This window comes from Hyaena hyaena, unplaced genomic scaffold (assembly GCF_003009895.1).
Source record: "Hyaena hyaena isolate Hyena2069 unplaced genomic scaffold, ASM300989v1 scaffold_9, whole genome shotgun sequence".
NCBI lineage: Eukaryota > Metazoa > Chordata > Mammalia > Carnivora > Hyaenidae > Hyaena > Hyaena hyaena.
Window position 1 is genome coordinate 3,070,239 of NW_024080641.1, and position 20,471 is coordinate 3,090,709.

Below are 20,471 nucleotides of genomic sequence, written 5' to 3' on the forward strand. Positions count from 1 at the left end.
ATAAAATCTTTGAAATATATACACAATTAGTATATAACATCCTGATAGTCATATAACATATAATTGTATAATATATAATATTCATATGCTATCACTAATATCCTATTCATATAATTGTTGTTAATATAATAATAAAATACATTACTATTATTTCATGTTTCTTTTTTTATTTTTTAAGCATATTTATTTATGTAAGCTCTACCCCAACATGGGGTTCAAATTCACAACTCTGACACCAAGAGTCACACGCTCTTCTGGCTGAGCCAGCCAGGTGCCCCTGTTTCTTCTTACCTTTTTAGTGCGGCGACGGAAAATTGGACCCTACGTATGAGACTCACAGCATATTTCTGTTGAATAGTGCTGGTCTGCACAATCTCTAGCCCAGCCACACACACGCACGCACGCACCAAACTCTAAACAGAAGTGTTTTACAGTCGATTCTAAATAGCACAGCATTTCAACATTTATTGTTTTTTATGTTCATTATTCACGTGCAGCAGACAAGTTTTTTCAAAAGGCAGCAGGTTACACGCTGTATGAGTCCCTTGATAAGACATTTCTGGTAAGGACAAAATTGGAGACAGGGAGAAGAATCGCGGCTGCCTGGGTCCCTGAGACCAGGCAGCGGGGGGGATGGAGGGTAGTGGAGGGGGGCTGGAAAAGGGCATTATGAAGGACTCCCCAGGGTGATGAAAACGTCCTGCCCCTTGAGTATATCAATGTCAACATCCCGGTCAAGATCTTGCAACGTCGTTTTGCAAGGCGTTCCCGGAGCGAAATAGGTCAAGGGCATGCAAGATCCCTCTTCGATAATGCTCACAGCTTCACGTGAGTCTACAATGATACCAAAATTAAAAGTATTTTGGGTTTTTTGCTTTCTTTTTTCCTTTTTCTTTTCTTTTCTTTTCTTTTCATTTTTTTTTAGAAATGCAAACAAAATAGCAGTTTACAAAGTAAAAACACATATTCCTCCTTCCCCGGAAGGGTCCAACAACTCTTTCCCTACATGCCCCCCCCCCTTACAACAGCCCTCCCTCACACTTGCTTTTCACCAGGACCTTCTAACATCTTTTTACTTAAGGCATTTTTTAAAAACCACAATGGAGTAACATTTTAACTTCCTGTTTTTCTTTAAATCAACACACTTAGGGTTTTTTATGTTTATTTTATTTTTGAGAGAAAGAGAGAAAGAGCATGATCAGGGGAGGGTCAGAGAGAGAGGGAGACACAGAATCTGAAACAGGCTCCAGGCTCTGAGCTGTCAGCACAGAGCCAGATGCCAGGCTGGAACCCACGAACTGTGAGATCATGACCTGAGCCAAAGTCGGACGCTCAACTGACTGAGCCACCCAGGCGCCCCTCGCTATTTTTCAAAGGTTAAAATATTTCTCTCTGTCTGTCTTCTATGCAGCGGATGTGTTCTAGTCACAATCTCTGCCCACGCAGACAGAGAGCCGTTTGGGGAGAGGGGACTCCCAGTATTATGAGTTTCTGCTGGTTTTTCCAAAGTCCTTGGGTGGAAAGAAAGGACGGGATCCCTAGAGGGACGTGTTAGTCCTGAAAGCGAGGGAGGACACGTCTGGGAGAGACGGAGGGAACGGAGGGCAGCTGGCGGAAACGACAGCTCCATGGGCCCCGCGAATGAGCAGAGAGAGAATGGACAGGTGGGAAGTGGGGGGGCCGGGCGGCAGCACTCCCCTCACACCGCCTGGCTCTTCTGGGCCGGGGTGTCCGCCGTGGACAGGGTGTAGCTCTTACTGTCCCGGGACACGGACTCCTCGGTCAACACGTTGCGGAGCCTGGTGGGAAGGGACTTGAGGAAGCGAGCGTGGAAGCCTTGCGCAGCAGCCACGTAGATGATGGGGTTTATGCAGCAGTTGATGTACGCGAAGGCGATGCACAGGGCGTCCACACTGGACGCGAATATGAAGATCTTTGAGTCCCAGGGGAGCAAGGCCAGCATCATCCCTGTCACCTGGTAGGGTAGCCAGAGCACAAAGAAGCTGGTCACCACCGCCACCACCACCTTGAGCGTCTTGGTGGAGCGCGTGGCTCTGCGGCTCCAGGTGCGAATCAGGAGGAACGTGTAACAGATTCCGAGCATGACCAACGGCCACAGGAAGCCCACCACCAGCCGGATCACGGCCACCGCCCTCTCGATGGGGACCCTGTTTTGGCCGTAGTTGACGACACACTTTATCTTGAACGGAAAGTACTCCACGTAGACCGCGCGGTAAAGGAAGGAGGGGATGGTCAGCAGCAGGGCCACGACCCAGGCCACGCCGCAGGCCACCCAGGCCAGGTGGGGCCCCCGGTAGTTCTGGCACCAGACGGGATTAAACACAAGCATGAAGCGGTCGCCGCTGATGGTGGCCAGGAGCAAGATGCTGGCGTACATGTTGAGCAGGATGAGAGAAGGCAGGATGCGACAGGCGACGTCGCCGAAGGGCCAGTGGCCCTGCTGAAAGACGGAGGTGAACATGATGGGCAGCGCCAGGCAGGAGAGGAGGTCGGCCGCCGCCAGGTTGAGAAACCAGATGGCGTTGATGTTTCTCCGGACCTCGAAGCCCGTCACCCAGAGCACCAGGGTGTTGCCCGGGACCCCCACCAAGAAGACCACCACGTAGATTAGCAGGGCAAACACCTCCGGAAGAGGCAGCCTGGAGGTTCTCGAAGGCTGGTCCACCGGCACGTTGGGGTCCCCAGTCCAGTCATATAGGGGATACTCAGTGGCGCTGTAATTCAGGGGGTCCTGCGTGGAACCAGAGAGGCGACAAGGGACCATCAGAGCTGCGTGGCCGGAAGCCCGTCACATCACTTCTCGGAGCCCCAGGATTCTCCCCGGGGAAACGAGGATGTGGGGGGCCGAGACCCAGCTGGGGCGTCACGCCCGCCACCCTCCCGGCTCGGCACCTCCCGCTACCATCCCTGGACATCCCCAGGACCCAGTGACCAAATGAGCAAACCCTAGCCCTGCTTCAATGTTGTGATCACTATCCACTCTTCCTGGGCCGTACCCACGACACTCTGCTTGTTAGCTATTTTTCATGTCACCAACACGCTTTAGATGATATTCCCCAGGTACATCCCCCACCGCCACCCACCCCCACCGCTGCCCCCTTTTGCTGCCTCCCACCCACTGAGACAGCTCTGTGCTCTGAGCAGCTTCCTGGAGAAGGGAGTGATTCGGTGTGATATTTAAGCAAGGAGCGAGGCGCCTGGGTGGCTCAGTCGGTTAAGTGTCCGACTTTGGCTCAGGTTATGATCTCACAGTCTGTGGGTTCAAGCCCTCCGTCGGGCTCTGTGCTGACAGCTCGCTCGGAGCCTGGAGCCTGCTTCAGATTCTCTGTCTCCCTCTCTCTCTCTGCACCTCCCCTGCTCACGCTGTCTCTTTCTCTCTCAAAACTAAGTAAAGATTAAAAAAAATTTTTTTTAAGAATCAAAATCAATGCCCCCCCCCCAAAAAAAATCAGAGGCGGGGGAACATCCAACTTGTAAATAAAGACAAATTGTCTTTGTTTTCTGCCCTTGCATGACTGTGCAGTAGGAACTGTCCAATCAGACCACAGTGCTCTCCAGGACAGCAGGGTCTCTGACTTGACTGTGGCAAGAAAACATATCAGGCAATGCGGGGCGTTATGTACAGTCCCCGCTGCTGGGACTTGTGAGAGTTTTTTTGTTTTCCGGGAGCTTTGAGTAGCGCTGTATTTATTTGTTCCACTTGGTTCAAACTACGGGAGGCTATTTCGCTAAGTGTAGAAGGGCACACATGTGCCCTTGTGCTCTGGGTCCCCAGATAGCTCAGCACGGCGAGGGGCCAGATCCCAACTGTCTTCCCTGAAGCCCGCCCGGCCCTTTGCAAGTTCCATTGCTGCTCGGTGCGTCTGTTTCTTTCCTGCTTGGCTCCCAGCCTTTCGTCACCTTTAGCTTAAGTCATTCCAAAACCTCAGTCTCAGAGCAGAGAGAAAATATTGGGGGACAGCAAGATGAAGAATGAGAAATGGGAATAAGAAATAGATGTTTGCCTTGCAAGAGGAAGGACAGAGGGATGGCAAGAGGAAGGACAGAGGGACGGCAGGAACAGAGAAAGATATCTGTTCGAGAACAAAGAGGACCTTACCAATCAGATTATGGTCTTTAATGGCCCTCTGCCCTTCAAAGAGCCCAGGGTCGGGGCACCTGGGGAGCTGTCAGTTAAGCGTCCAGCTTCCACTCAGGTCATGGTCTCAAGGTTTGCTGAGTTCAAGCCCCACCTCGGGCTCTCCTCTGTCAGCACAGAACCCACTTCAAATCCTCTGTCCTCCTCTCTCTCTGCCCCTCCCCTGCTCGTGCACTCTCTTGCTCTCTCTCAAAAATGAATAAACAGGGGCGCCTGGGTGGCTCAGTCAGTTAAGCGTCCGACTTCGGCTTGGATCATGATCTCACGGTTCATGGGTTCAAGCCCCGCATCAGGCTCTGCGCTGACAGCTCAGGGCCTGGAGCTGCTTCAGATTCTGTGTCTCCCTCTCTCTCTGACCCTCCCCTGCTCACGCTGTCTCTCTCTCTCTCAAAAATAAATAAAACATGAGAAAAAGTTTTTTAAAAAATGAATAAACATTTTTTTAATAAAAAAAAAAAACCCAAAACCCAGGACTGATTCCCATTCTGGGACAGGAAATATACAAGATGAGCCCAGAACATCTCATACAAGAAAGTAAAGAAACTTAAAAAAAAATTTTTTTAACGTTTATTTATTTTTGGGAGATAGAAACAGACAGAGCGTGAGCAGGGGAGGGGCAGAGAGAGAGGGAGACCCAGAATGTGAAGCAGGCTCTAGGCTCTGAGCTGTCAGCGCAGAGCCTGATGCGGGGCTTGGACCCATGAACCGTGAGATCATGACCTGAGCCGAGGTCAGACGCTTAAGCGACTGAGCCACCCAGGTGCCCCAAGCAACTTTTAAAGAATGATGGGGACATGTCAAAAGGACAGAAGAGGCATCCTGCAAGGGGGTCCTAGTCAGAGATGAAGCACTTTCAGGGGCGCCTGGGGCACTCAGTTGGTCAAATATCATGATCTCACCGTTAAGGACTTCGAGCCCTGAATCCGGCTCTGCACTAACAGTGTGGAGCCAGTTTGGGATTCTCTCTCTCCCTCCCTCTCTGTCCCTCCCCCACTTGTGGGTGCTCTCTCTCTCAAAATAAATAAATACACTTAAAAAAGAAGGAGGAGAAGAAGGAGGGGGAGGAAGAGAAGAAGAAATAATAAACACTAAGGTATATAAGAGCCAAAGGGTATGATGCCTACAACTTACTTTCAAATTGTTCCAAAAAAAAGATGGTAGATAGATGGATAGATAGATAGATAGATGATGGCAAAAAGCTAAGTCATTGAATGATAAAGCAAATTTGGAGAATCTGGGTAAAGAGTCTTACGGGAGTTCTTTGTATCATTCTTACAATTTTTCTGTAAGGGGGATAATATTCAAAATAGAAAGCTCATCTTGTCGCAATGTTTCTATTGGTAAATAGTCCCTGCTGGGAGTCTTACCCTTACCATTTCCACACACCCCCCCCCCCGCCATGGCATACCCCCCTCCCACCTGTCTCCCACCCTGGCTTCTTCCCATTTCCTTCTGGGACCCACTCATCCCTCTCCTCCCTCCACTCCCCCACCCCCATCCCATGCTCCAGTTACTAAAGGGTTAATGCCAGGCACAGCAGAAGGCTGGAGACCTACTTGGGGTGGGGGGGTGTCTCTGCCCCTTGCAGGTTGTTAAATACTGTGACTGTTCGCTTTGGATGCAAAGCATGAAGCCAGTAGCTTTGCAGCTGCTGGTTCCCCCATCCCAGGCCTCCTTGGCTACAGTGTGACTCAGACTCCAAAAAGGGAGCATCTCTACGTCCGCCACCCCCCACCCCTGCTCCCAGGCTCCTCACTCCAGCTATCAGCTGACCAAGCTTCTTCCGGCTGTGAGCTCACCGTGTAAAAACTCCCTTGGGCCAAAAGGCGAGGGGCATGCAAATAGGAAGTACCAACCATTGTTTGATCTTAACCTCTATTCGGGTAAAAGGGGTAAAAGGTCAGGGGTTGAGCAACCTGGCTCCTCCTGGCTGCCCCAGGCCGCCCCCCCCCCCCCAGATGGAAATGTTTGGTGAACATTGTGATTAGAACGGTCAAACATGTTCTTCAAGCATCTGTTAAGCAACCCCCAACTCTAACCGCAAAATTCTCGCTTCTGCACACTGGCTTCGCCCCTCTCCCTATATAAACCCTGAGCTATGGCTCAGCGGGGCGCTCTTCCGATGACTCTTCGGGGTCTTCGGGTGTTCGGGACTAAAATAAGCCAGAATAACCAACTCTTTTTGTGTTTTGTGGGCTTTGTTCTCGGTGATTCTCCTTTGGGAAGGGAGGCCTAACACTTCCTTTCACTGACTTCATAAGGGCAAGGGGTATTAAAAAAAAAAAAAAAAAAAAGGAAGTGCCGATGCGAATGCCCTGTGGCTTCCAGAATCCTCCAGGACAAGTGGCTGGGAAGAGCTTTGCCTGCAGCACCCCGACGCAGATGGGAAATGACCAGCGTGTGCAGCAAGGCCTGGCTAATGGTGGCACATCCGGGCAACAGAACACACCTGCGCAGCTCCCCGGGAGGATGAGGAGTTTATGTCCTGAAGTGCCGGGGGCCCCAAGAGCTAGGGCGACGCATAAACAGCAAGGACAGGGGGCACCTGGCTAGCTCAGGTGGCGGATCATGCAACCCTGGATCTCAGGGTTGTGAGCTCAAGCCCCAAGCTGGGTGTAGAGATGACTTAAAAATATGGGGCACCTGGGTGGTTCAGTCGGTTAAGCATCCGACTTAGGCTCAGGTCATGATCTCACAGTTCGTGGGTTCGAGCCCCGCATTGGGCTCTGTGCTGACAGCTCCAAACCTGGAGCCTGTTTCAGATTCTGTGTCTCCCTCTCTCTCTCTGCTGCCTCCTATGCTCATGCTCTGTCTCTCTCTCTCAAAAATAAGTAAACATTAAAAAACCCCACACATTTAAAAAATAAAATTGTTTTTAAAATAAATAAATAAATAAAAATATTTCAGGGGCGCTTGGACAGCTCAGTCGGTGAAGGGACCGGCTCTCGATTTCGGCTCAGGCCCTGATCTCCCATTTGGTGAGATGGAGGCCCGCATCAGGCTCTGCACTGACAGGGTGGATGGAGCCTGCCTGGGATTCTTTCTCCCCCTCTCCCTCCCTCTCCCCTCACTCATGTTCTCTCTCTCTCTCTCTCACAATAAATAAACATTTTTTAGAAAATAAATATTTTAAAATAAATACATTAAGTAAAAATCTTAAAATAATTAAGAATAATAAGCAAGGGGGGCGCCTGGGTGGCTTAGTCGGTTAAGCGTCTGACTTTCGCTTAGGTCATGATCTCGCGGTTCGTGGGTTCGAGCCCCGCGTCGGGCTCTGTGTTGACTGCCAGCTCAGAGCCTGGAGCCTGTTTCGGTCTGTGACTCCCTCTCTCTCTGATCCTCCCCTGCTCACGCTCTCTCTCTCCCTCTCTCTCTCTCCTAGAAATAAATAAAAATATTTTAAAAAAAAAGAATAATAAGCAAGGACCAGACAGTGTGTCAGGCAGCCCACCTGTGAAAGAAGAGTCTCTCTCTTCCTCTCACTCTCTCTCCTTCCCTCTCCTGTGTGTCTGTCACAGAGATCTATCACTGCACCTGTCTCTCTCTGCCAAGAATCCCCAGAACCGACAGAGGAAGCTTGTATGACTGACTGGCTGTCCCTGCGAGCTGGTTATGGGGGGCGGAGGGGGGGGAGGAATGGGCCCTGGAAGGAAGGATTTCCCTGTATATGTTTTGTTCCTCTTGTATGAGAAACCAAAGTAGTGGTGCACTGCCCATTCCCAAACCCGGATGTTTTACAGAAAACGTAAAAGAATTTGTGATTCCACAATTCCAGGACAATTCTTTTTTTAAGTTTACTTATTCATCTTGAGAGAGAGAGAGAGCATGTGAGATGGCTGCTGGGGGGATGCGGGGGTGGGGGAGAAGGGGGGAGAGAGAGAGAGAGAGAGAGAGAGAATCCCAAGCAGGCTCCTGGCTGCCAGCACAGAGCCCGATGCAGAACTCGATCTCACCAACTGCGAGATCACAACCTGAGCTGAAATGAAGAGTCATGACGCTTAACGCCCTGAGCCACCCGGGCACCCCCTTCTAGGACAATTCTAAGCTTTTCGTTGTTGCGATCGTGTTAACCGGCGACAGGACTGCCGCGGAGAGCCTACAGCCCACGAGGAGAGAGAGATTAAGCACCAGTGATGAGAACTGGGTGCCCGATGGAGAGCCCAGCCAGGTGTGGGATGAGGACAGCCTGCAGCCCCAGCCAATAGAACTTTCTGGAATGCCAGCGCATGTCCCGGAGGGTGGCCACCAGCCATGTGCGGCTCCCAGGTGCGTGAAACGTGACCGACATCTCTGAAGCACTGAACTTTGAATTTTATGTCAATTTAATTAAATTTCAAAACCACATGCGGGTAGTGGGGACATGATGGTACAGCGCGGGTCAGGGGCCCCAAGGGGACCGCTCGGTGCCAGGTGCTGTTCTAAGCGCCTCCCAGGTGTCATTAATTAACTGATAACAGCATTTATGTCCCAACAGCCAGTGGGGTCCTAGGGCTCCTAAGTTCACAGATGCAGTTTGTACCCCAAGATTTTATTGTTCAGTAATCTCTATGCCCAGCATGGGGCTCGAACCCAGAGTCCCATGATCAAGAGCTGCACGTTCCACCAACTGAGCCGGCCAGGCGCCTCTCACAGGCTCATTTTAAGGGCCGATTGCAACATCCATTTCACAGCTGGGACAACTGAGTTTTTCCCAGAAATCCTGAGCCTTAGAGCCCTCCAGGACGGTGGGAGTGGGGGTGTGCACCCAAAGCTGCACGCTGCGGGCGAGGGGATGAAAGACCGCCCTGTAGCTGGCAGGTGACCAAGACGAGGCGGGAAGGTCCACCCGTGCCGTGTTAAAGAATTTGTATTTTGGGGGGCGCCTGGGTGGCTTAGTCAATTAAGCGTCCGACTTTCGCTCGGGTCATGAACTCGCGGTTCGTGGGTTCGAGCCCCGCGTCGGGCTCTGTGCTGACTGCCAGCTCAGAGCCTGGAGCCTGTTTCAGTCTGTGACTCCCTCTCTCTCTGACCCTCCCCTGCTCACGCTGTCTCTCTCTCTCCTAGAAATAAATAAAAATATTAAAAAAATAAAAATAAAATAAAAAGAATCTGTATTTTGGGGCGCCTGGGTGGCTTAGTCGGTTAAGCGTCCGACTTTCGCTTAGGTCATGATCTCGCGGTTCGTGGGTTCGAGCCCCGCGTCGGGCTCTGTGCTGACTGCCAGCTCAGAGCCTGGAGCCTGTTTCAGTCTGTGACTCCCTCTCTCTCTGACCCTCCCCTGCTCATGCTGTCTCTCTCTCTCCTAAGAAATAAATTAAAAAAAAAAAAAAAGAATTTGTATTTTATCCTTGGGTAATAGGGAGTCATGGGCGGTCTTGGATCCGCAGAGGGACTAGATTAGCGTCCATGTAGAAAGATCGCTCCGGCCACTGTGAGAAGGTGAAACACAGAGGTGAAGACGAGAGGCAGCAGGACCAGAGAGGAGGTGAGGAGGGGCTCAGCCCACTGAAGATGGGAGCTCGGATGGGGGTCACGGTCAACGGGAGGAAGAGAAGGAGGAGGATTTGAAAGCACAGAGAAGATGCGTGACTTGGACACAAAGGTGCAGCTGGTGCAGAGTAAACACTGTCCCAGCCCCTCGCCTCTGTCTCTTGGCTTGTTTCCCCAGCCTTCCAAGCAGGGGAGATCCTGTGGGCGGCGGCCTCATTAAAGTGGAAAGAACCGGAGCACCTGGGTGGCTCAGTGGGTTAAGCGTCCAACTTCGGCTCAGGTCATGATCTCACAGTGGTGGGTTCGAGCCCCGCGTCGGGCTCTGTGCTGACAGCTCAGAGCCTGGAGCCTGTTTCGGATTCTGTGTCTCCCTGTCTCTCTGACCCTCCCCTGATCACGCTGTCTCTCTCTCAGAAATAAATAAAACATAAATAAATAAATAAAGTGGAAAGAACAGACCCATTGAGGAATGCCATCAGCGCCTTCTGTATACATACGCAGCAGGCAAGGTCTGCTTCCCCCCTCCCTCCCGAACACCCCCCTCCCTGCTCCTGCATGGACACGACATCTTTAGATAATACACCCACAGAAACACACTGAGCCAATAGAGGTCGTGTCCTCTGAGAAATGGGATATGAGAGTGAGAGTGGGCATCCTGACTTACAAACACTCACATTTTTTAAACCACATAAAAAAAACACACAAACCTCTCAGGCTGGCAAAAGTAAAAAAAGTTTGATGTAATAGTGCAGGTGGGGGAGGGGACGGGGCTGGGGTGGGAAGGAAGACACTCTCCTGCACTGCAGATGGGAAGTGTAAGTTGGTATAACTTTTGGCGATATCTGTTAAAAGAGAAATTGCCCGTGGACTCCATATCTGCAGTTCCGGAACCCCAGACTTGGGTCCAAAGATGTAACTTTGGTTTTAAAGACAAAATGTAGGGGAGGGGGGTGCCTAGCTGGCTCCGTTGGTAGAGTGTGTGACTCTTGGTCTCGGGGTCCTGAGTTCAGGCCCCACATTGGGGGTGGAGATTGCATGAAAATTTTTTTAATATATTTAAAATTTTTTTTAGCATTTATTCATTTTTGAGAGATAGAGACAGAGAGCGAGTGGGGGAGGGGCAGAGAGAGAGGGAGACACAGAATCTGAGCTGTCAGCACAGAGACTGACGCGGGGCTCAAACCCAGGAGCTGTGAGATCATGACCTGAGCCGAAGTCACACGCTCAACTGACTGAGCCACCCGGGCACCCCTAAAAATTTTGTTTAAATAAAATTAAATTAAAAAAATAAAGACAGGGGCACCTGGGTGACTCAGTCAGTTAAGTGGCCGACTCTTGATTTGGGCTCAGGTCACGGTCTCATGGTTCATGTGTTCAAGCCCCACATCACGCTCTGTGGTGACTGTGTGGAGCCTGCTTGGGATCCTCTCTCCTTCCCTTTCTCTCTGCCCTTCTCTTTCTCGCTCTCTCCCTCTCTCTCTCTCAAAGCAAATAAATAAACTTAAAAATTAAAAAAAAAAAGACAAAACATGGGACACAAACTAAATCTCTATTGACAGGGGACAGACCCTCCTAGAAGACTGGGACACAGTGGATAAAAAGAAAAGAAGAAATTCCCTTGAAATATACAAGGATCCCAATAATGTCTTCCTTGTAGATGGAAAGTGCACAGGACAGCGCCTGGCATGCAGCAAGCGCTCAATAAATACTGATTAATAACACTATATGTTACTCAAGAAACAAAGCAAGATGTAGGCTAATGCATAGAACGTACTTCTATTTGCAGGGGGAAGAAATGATAGACATGTCACATGCATTGAGCACCTACTGTATACCATGCACATAAGAGCTCTCCGTGTATCATTTAATTCTTTCAATGGTCCTACGTTGTAGGCTTAGGTTCTGTAGGCTTGTAGGATTGTTATCCCCATCTTATTTTTTTTTAATTTTTTAACATTTATTCATTTTTGAGAGAGGGAGACAGAGCACGAGTGGGGGAGGAGCAGAGAAAGCGGGAGACACAGAGTCTGAAACAGGCTCCAGGCTCTGAGCTAGCTGTCAGCACAGAGCCCGACGCAGGGCTCGAACCCACAAACCATGAGACCATGACCTGAGCCGAAGTCAGATGCTTAACCAACTGAGCCCCCCAGGCACCCCTGTTTTCCCATCTTAAAGGTAAAGAGAAGGAAGCTCAGGAAAGAGGAGTCTGCCTGTCTATCGCACAGGAGAGACAGAAATTGAAGCTTATTTCGACGTGACCCTCACGTCAAACTACCCCCTCCTATATTCCCCACACATCTGTCCCTGAGCACCTGTAGACTGTTTCTGGAAGGATCCAACACAAAGGGGTGCCTACCACTGCCTCAGGGGGGCCGTGACGAGGAGTCTGAGGCTCTGGGCTGGGCAGGGAGAATGACGTTTCACTGAATCCACTTTGGTACTTGGGACCGTTTTATGGCCAGAAGAAGTCGAAGCCAGCAATCGGTCCTATTCGCAAAGTCCCGTTGGCGTCAGCCAGGTCTCAAAAGTGGGGTGAGGCAATGCCAAGCCCCTCCCTGGTCAGCTAACGCATCCTCCGTTTCCTCTTTCAGCCAGATGAGGCAAGACCAGAACCCCTAGCGAGGCAGGTGCTAAATCACAGCCCGGCTTCTCTCAACCCCAGCACTGGGCGCACAAGGGGGCAGGGGCGGGGGAGCGGGGAGCCCTCCCAGGGCCTGGGGACAGTCTCCCTTTGACACTCATAGAACCCATGGGGCAGCCTGGGCCTGCCACCAACCACTGAAGGACCCGGGCCATCTCTGCTCCTCCCTGGGCCTCAGTTTCCCTGTGTCTACAATCCAGAACACCTATAAGCCCGGGTGAATAATTCCCTTCCTTGCAAGCTGGCTCCTTGCAGGCTCCCAACATTTGCTCCTGCCGTTCTCTCCTAGATCTCTCCTCTTGAGGATCTGGTCATCTAACCCGGTCCAACACGCCAATTTCCTGCCCTGGGGACCTCTTTGATCCCGGCCCTGCGGACTTGCAGATAATCCCTTGATCTTACTTTTTAGCTGCTTCCCAGCCCTGGAGAGTCTGAATTGAGGGTCAGGGGAGAAGAGGGGAGACGGAGAACCCAGAGAGGAGGAAGGAAAGGGAGAGACAGCGAGAAGGGGAGAGGTGGGGAGAGAGAGACCCAGCAAGGCGAGAGGGAAGGGAGATGATTCCTAAACCCACGATCCTGCCCTGGGAGGGGCGGGGAGGGCAGAGCGGGGAACTCACCATATTCAGGTCTCCTGGGCTCCCCGCTGATCAAAGGTCCCTCCTGCCCACAGACCGTGGTTTTTAAACCCCAAGGGAGGGTGCAAACAGCAAGGAGGAAATGACCAGTCTTTCCCCTCTGGGGTTCTCATTGGTCTGCACTGGGCACCCCATCTGGGGCTACTTCCGTCGGGCCCTCACCCAGAGGGCTCTGAACACCCCCTTCCAGTGAGAGGAGGGAGGCTGGGCTCACAAAACTGAGGAAGTTCCTGGACTGAGGAGGGTGGAATCCAGATAAGAGACCCCCCCACCCCCAGATCTAGGCTCAGCGCGTCTCTTTGCCTTGGTTTCCCCCATTTGGGACCTTCTAGGGCCCCAGGTAGCTGCAGAAAAGCTCAGAGACCCAACTGGATCAAATTCCTTTGGGGTCCCAAAGAGGCCCGGAGAGGTTGCTCTGAGGCCCAGAGAGGTCCATGGAGGTGGCCCGGCACTTGGGGACTGTTAAATCCTCTTTCCTGGCGTTTTGACATCAATCCCCTAAACACAGCCATCCTTTCTGCCTTCTTTCGGGGTTCCCCCGGAAACACATTGGAGCCTGGGGTGAGGGGGGACCCTGTATTGGTTTCCTGTGACAAAAAGCCACAAACCAAGAGGCTTAGAACAACAGAAATAGGGGCACCTGGCTGGCTCAGTGGGGAGAGCACACGACTCTTGATCTCAGGGTCGTGAGTTCAAGCCCCACGTTAAATGGTGAGTTTACTTAGAAAAGAAATGAGGGGCATCTGGGTGGCTAAGTCACTGAAGCACCTGACTTCAGCTCAGGTCATGATCTCACAGTTTGAGCCCCGCATAGGGCTCTGTGCTGACAGCTCAGAGCCTGGAGCCTGCTTCGGATTTGTGTCTCCCCCTCAGTCTCTCTCTATCCCTCCCCCACTCACGCTCTGTCTCTCTCTCCCAAAATTAAATAAATGTGAAAAAGAAATACACTCCTCCTACCAAAAGAAAAGTTGAAAAAGAAAATTAACCGATCTCCACTGCCAGGCTTCTGAAGGTCTTATGGAGTTCAGAGTGTGTTCACCTAGACTTTTACAAGTGTGGTATTTGTGTTTGGGGACCGACAGGAGGGGGCACAATGTTGGGCAAGTTTTAGTGCCACTGGTCTACCGGTACTCAGCAAGGATTTAGAAGGGCCATTTTGTGAAGATTTGGTGCCGGTAGCGAGGAGGTGTTGTTATACTGACCCTGACCTCAAGGGGGCGCTTGAGTTGTGAGAGACTCAGAAAGCCAGGCCACACTCCCTTGATTTTGCTTTTTTAGTTTTGGACCAAAGTTGTGTGTTGCCTTAAATCACGGCTTCTTCACGTTTTCTTTTCTTTTCTCTTATGTTTATTTCTTTTTGAGAGCGAGAGCATGAGCAAGGGAGGGGCAGACAGCCAGAGAATCCCAAGCAGGCTCTGCACTGTCAGCACAGAGCCTGGGGCGGGGCTGGATCCCAGGAACCAAACAGTGAGATCAAACCAGAGCAGAAGTCAGTTGCTCAACTGACTGGGCCACCCAGGCACCCCCATGGGTTCTTAATGTGTCCTATGCCCTAGAAGAAGGCACGAACTTCTCAGAATTTTTCTTTCTTTTTGCAACTTCTTATTTTGATGTAATTTGCAACTTAAATGAAAGTGGCAAGGAGAATAAAAGTAATTCCTGTATGCCCTTCACCTGGATTCACTCACTGTTGCATTTGCCCCATGTGCTGTGCTGTCTTTAGTATGCTCCCACTGGGGCGCCTGGGTGGCTTAGTCGGTTAAGCGTCCGACTTTCACTTAGGTCATGATCTCGCGGTTCGTGGGTTCGAGCCCCGCGTCGGGCTCTGTGCTGACTGCCACCTCAGAGCCTGGAGCCTGTTTCGGAGTCTGTGACTCCCTCTCTCTCTGTCTGATCCTCCCCTGCTCACGCTGTCTCTCTCTCTCCCTCCTAGAAATAAATAAAAAAACATTAAAATAAAATTAAAAAAGTATGCTCCCACTGTATGCTTCGAAGCGCCGCAGGTAATCAGTCAGGGTTCTCTAGAAAAACAGAATCAAAGGATAAAGAGGGGGGCACCTGGCTGGCTAGGTCGGTTAAGCATCCGACTCTTGATTTCAGCGCAGGTCATGATCCCACGGGTTCATGAGTTCGAGCCCTGCACCAGGCTCTGCGCTGACAGTGGGGAGCCTGCTTGTGGATTCTGTGTCTCCCTCTCTTTCTCTGTCCCTCCGCCACTCTCTGTTTCGCTCTCTCGGAATAATTTATTTTTTTATTTTTTTAATGTTTTATTTATTTCTGAGAGAGAGAGAGAGAGCGTGAGCGGGGGAGGGACAAAGAGAGAGGGAGACACAGAATCCGAAGCAGGCTCCAGGCTCCGAGCTGTCAGCACAGAGCCTGACGCGGGGCTCGAACCCACGAACCGTGAGATGATGACCTGAGCCGAAGTCGGAGGCTCAACCAACTGAGCCACCCAGGTACCCCAGAATAATTTTTTTATTTTTAATATTTTTTTTATTTATTTCAGGAGAGAGAGAGAGAGACAGCGTGAGCAGGGGAGGGTCAGAGAAAGAGGGAGTCACAGACTGAAACAGAATCCAGGCTCTGAGCTGGCAGTCAGCACAGAGCCCGACGCGGGGCTCGAACCCAAGAACCGAGAGATCATGACCTAAGCGAAAGTCAGACGATTAACCGACTAAGCCACCCAGGCACCCCAATAATTTTTTTAATAGGATAAAGAAACGGAGAGGAGAGGAAGAGAGAGAGAGTGAGACAAGGAAGGAGGAAGAGCGGGATATTTGTCTTCAGAAACAGGCTTCTGGAATTGTGGGGGCTGGCAGGCCGTGGGAACTTGATGCAGAAGTTCTACGTCTATGTAGGTACATATATCTATATCTTTGCATTTTCCCCTTAATCACTAGAGAGTGAGCTGGGAATCCCATGCCTCTTCACCACAGAGCAAGTAGAAAATGTAATACCGATGGAATCTGCAGTTCTTATTCAAATTTCGTCAACTGTTCCAATAAGGTGCTTTTACCATTTTTTAAGGTTATTTATTTTGAGAGAGAGAGAGAGAGAGAGCAGGAAAGGGGCAGAGAGAGAGGAAGAGAAAAATCTCTCAAGCAGGCCCCGTGCTGTCAGCGTAGACCTCCATGCAAGGCTCCATCCCATGACTGTGAGATCATGACCTGAGCCAAACCCGAGTCAGATGCTTAACCGACTAGAGCCACCCAAGGGCCCCATCACTTTCATTTTCTGAATGATGTTTTTGTAAATACACTTTAAAACACCTCTATTTCCCCCTTTCAACAGCATAATAAATCCATTCTTGGCTTGAAACCCGTTGATTTAATCATTTCCTGTGGTTATTAGGTGGTTTCTGACACTTTTGTTCATACCACAGTGAGCACCCTCATAAAGAATTAAAAAAAAAAAAGGCAACCCAATAGAAAAATGGGCTGTGGCGCCTGGGTGGCTCGATCGGTTTAGCATCTGACTTCGGCTCATGTCATGATCTCATGGTTCGTGGGTCTGAGCCCCGCGTCGGGCTCTGTGCTGACAGCTCAGAGCCTGGAGCCTGCTTCGGATTCTGGGTCTCCTACGCTCGTGCTCTGTCTCTTTGTCTCTCAAAAATAAACAAACATTAAACACAATGTGGTTCTACTACACACCCACCAGAAAGGCTCCGATGAAAAAAGAAGGAAAATATCAAGTGCTGATGACAATGTGGAGCAAACTGAAATCTCGAACACACACCAGAGAGAATGTAAAACGGTGCAGCCATTTTAGACAACTATTGGATAGTATCTCCAGATACACACCTAACCTATGACCCAGCAATTCCACTCCTAGATATTTTCCCAACAGGGGAACAAACATGTCCGGCCAAAGAACATACCTAAATATTCATAATAACCAATAAGTAGAAACCAACCAAAAGTCTATCAACAGTAGAGTTGATTAAGAGGGGCGCCTGGGGGCTCTCAGCACGGATCCACTGCGTTGGTGAGGTCTGGGAGTCCGAGCTTAAGCCTGAATAAACGCCCTTTGCTTTTGCAAAAAAAAAAGAAAAAAAAAAAAAAAGAGGGACGCCTGGGTGGCTTAGTCGGTTAAGCGTCTGACTTTCACTTAGGTCATGATCTCGCAGTTCGTGGGTTCAAGCCCTGCGTCAGGCTCTGTGCTGACTACCAGCTCGGAGCCTGGAGCCTATTTCAGAGTCTGTATCTCCCTCTCTCTCTGACCCTCCCCTGCTCACGCTGTCTCTCTCTCTCTCTTAGAAATAAAAAAATATATATATTAAAAAATATATTTAAAAAAGAGAGATTAAGAAATTGTATATTCACACCGTGGAATACTATATAACAGTAAAAAAAGTAATGCATACATGCAACAAACAACATGGCTAGACTCAAAGCCATTCTGTTGAATGACAGGAGCCAGACACTCAAGTGCACATATATGTTTATATAATCTATTTATATAATCTGTTTATAAGGAGTTCAAGGACAGGGGCGCCTGGGTGGCTCAGTCGGTTGAGCATCTGACTTCGGCTCAGGTCATGATCTCACAGTCTGTGAGTCTGAGCTCTGTGTCAGGCTCTGTGCTGACAGCTCAGAGCCTGGAGCCCACCTCTCCCTCTGCCCCTCTTGACCTCTGTCTCTCAAAAATAAAAAAATGTTAAAAAAAATTTTAATAAAAAATAAAATATTTTTAAAAAAATTTTAATCACATGTGATTTTGAATCCTACTTAATCACGTCTTATTTTGATTTCCTACTACTCATGCAAAGCAGGTGGGCCAATCCTGCGGCTGAACCACCACACCCCAGAGAACAGCAGCTGAGGCCCGCCACCCCCTGCTGCCTGTCACAGGAAGCCCAGAGCCAGACAGACGCTGGCCAGCCTCAGTGGTGACCACAGGATGTTATGAGACAGGATGTGGTGGGCCCAGCCCCAGCAGTGGTTGGGTGGCACAGTCTTCTAACCCTGGCCACACAGACTCCCGGAAGTTCCACCCCCGGATGAACCTGGAAACCAGAGGGCAACAAGAAGCACCAGTGCGAGGCTGGGAGAAAGAAGCCAGAAGACGCGTCAGGCAGAGGGTCCCCTAGATGGCTCGTGGAAAACACCACCACCAATAACAAGTACAAGACTGGGGCGCCTGGGAGGCTCAGTCGGTTAACCGTCTGATTTCGGCTCAGGTCATGATCTCGTGGTTCAGGTTATGATCTCGTGGTTTGTGAGTTCGAGCCCCCTGTTGGGCTCTGTGCTGACTGCCCGGAGCCTGGAGCCTGCTTCGGATTCTGTGTCTCCCTCTCTCTCTGCACTTCCCCCGCTCACATGTTCTCTCTCTCTTTCTCTCAAAAATAAATAAACGTTAAAAAAAATATTTTTTAATAAATAAAATTGCACAGATACGAAGACTATGAGCATCTCTGATCCTAAAATGTCAGTTTTAAGATTTAAAAAAAAAAATTTATTAATTTATTTTGAACTCAATACAAAAATGCCCATGGGGGGGGGGGGGTGTAGTCCTATACATCTTTAGAAAAACGCCGAGGTGGGGACGCCTGGGTGGCTTAGTTGGTTAAGCGTCCGACTTTCGCTTAGGTCATGATCTCGCGGTTCGTGGGTTCGAGCCCCATGTCGGGCTCTGTGCTGACTGCCAGCTCAGAGCCTGGAGCCTGTTTCAGAGTGTGTGACTCTTTCTCTCTCTGACCCTCCCCTGCTCACGCTATCTCTCTCTCTCTCTCTCCTAGAAATAAATAAATAAATAAATAATAATAAAAATAAAAAATAAAATAAAATATAAAAAAAAGAAAAAAAAAAACGCCGAGGGGTGGAAGCACCACCACAAATGAGACCCGGAAGAGTCTCATCACCCCCCAGAAAATTCCCTCCGAGGCCTCTTTGCAGTCAGCCCCTCCCCCACCCGTAACCCCTGGCAACCCCTGAGCTAGGCTCCATCGCCAGGTTCACCTTTTCCAGAACGTTCTATAAATGGAATGATACTGTCCGTAGCTTTCTGAATCCGACTTTTCTCCCGTAGCGTAATACGTTTGCAATTCATCCCCGTCACCGCGTGTGGAGCAGAAGTCCCTGTTTAATCACTGAATGGTATTCCATCGTCGCACGGCTCTTGACCTCGGGGTTGTGAGTTCGAGCCCCACGTGGGGCGCAGAGACTCCGTGCAAATAAAAGCTTTCAAGGTTTTCATTGCAGCAGCGTGTCTGTTAAGGGCACATTAATGTGTGTTTTCATTTTATAAGGAACCCACCGTGTGCATTTTCTGTAGCTGCTGTAACAAATGTCCACAAACCGCGTGGCTTAAAGTGACAGTAGTTTATTGTCCCACAAGCATGGAGGGCAGAAGCCTGAAATCGGGGCGAGGGCAGGGCCATGCCCGCCTCCCAAGGGTGCAGGAGAGGATTCATCCACCCATCCTGTCGCTGCTGGCGGCTTCAGACACTCCTGCCTCGTGGACGCCTCCAGTCTCCGCCTCCGTCTTCACATGGCCCCTACTCTGTTCTAAGTCTTCTGTCTCTCTCCTTTCTTTCAATGTTTATTTATTTTGAGAGGGTGCGAGCAAGGGAGGGGCAGAGAGGGAGGGAGAGGGAATCCCAAGCAGACTCTGTGCTGTCAGCGCAGGGCCTGACGGGGCTCAATCCCACAAACCCTTAGATCGTGACCTGAGCTGAAATCAAGAGGCAGACCCCTAACCCACTGAGCCACCCAGGCGCCCCCTATGTCTTCTGTCTCTTACAAGAACACTTGTCATTGGGTTTAGAGCCCACATGGATAATTTAGGATGACCTCATCTTCAGATCCCTGATTACATCTGCCAAGACCGTTTTTCCAAATAAGGTCACGTTCACAAGTTCCCGGTGGCTGTTATCTTTGGAAGGGACACCAACTTACTACAGCAACAAAGAGTTTTCCAAAGTGCCCGCCCCATTTTGCATTCCCACAAGCGAATTCTCTCTCTCTCTGTCTTACGTAAGCTTCACATCCAGCATGGAGTCCAACGGCAGAGCTTGAACTCACAACCCTGACATCAAGACCTGAGCTAAGATCGATAGTCAGATGCTCAACACACTGAGCTGCACAAGTGCCCTGAATTCTCTTATTTTAAAGATCCTACACTGATTTTGGAGGGACTGAGGGGGAAATGGGTCAGGTGGGGTGGGGTGGCACCTCCTTGGGTCATCCATCTTTTAAAAAATTTTTTTAATGTTTATTTATTTTGAGAGAGAGACAGAGCATAAGCAGGGGAGGGGCAGAGAAAGAGGGAGACACAGAATCCGAAGCAGGCTCCAGGCTCCGAGCTGTCAGCACAGAGCCCAACGTGGGGCTCAAACCCACGAGCAAGCTCATGACCTGAGCCAAAGTTGGACGCTCAGCTGACTGAGCCACCCAGGCACCCCGCTTATCCATCATTACCACCGATTCTAATCCCGTTATTTCCCAAAGAGCACCAGTCCCCAGGGCCAGGGCGTCCTGGGCAGGTAAGAGATGAAAAATCCCAGCCCTGCCCCCACCCTGCTGAATCATAATGTATATTTTAACAAGGTGCCTCCTGGGCACCTTCA

The 20,471-nt window shown here is 50.2% G+C and overlaps 1 protein-coding gene across 1 annotated transcript; it reads right to left on the bottom strand.

Moving 5' to 3' along the window:
- Positions 1 to 1,330: 1,330 nt before the first annotated feature.
- C5AR1 (complement C5a receptor 1) lies at positions 1,331 to 12,965 on the bottom strand. Its single transcript, XM_039248766.1, has 2 exons — positions 12,887 to 12,965; positions 1,331 to 2,752 (listed from the first exon to the last, which is right to left on the bottom strand). Exons 1-2 carry the CDS (start codon positions 12,887 to 12,889, stop codon positions 1,700 to 1,702), a joined length of 1,056 nt encoding a protein of 351 aa, XP_039104697.1. The 5' UTR covers positions 12,890 to 12,965; the 3' UTR covers positions 1,331 to 1,699.
- Between the last annotated feature and the right edge of the window lie 7,506 nt (positions 12,966 to 20,471).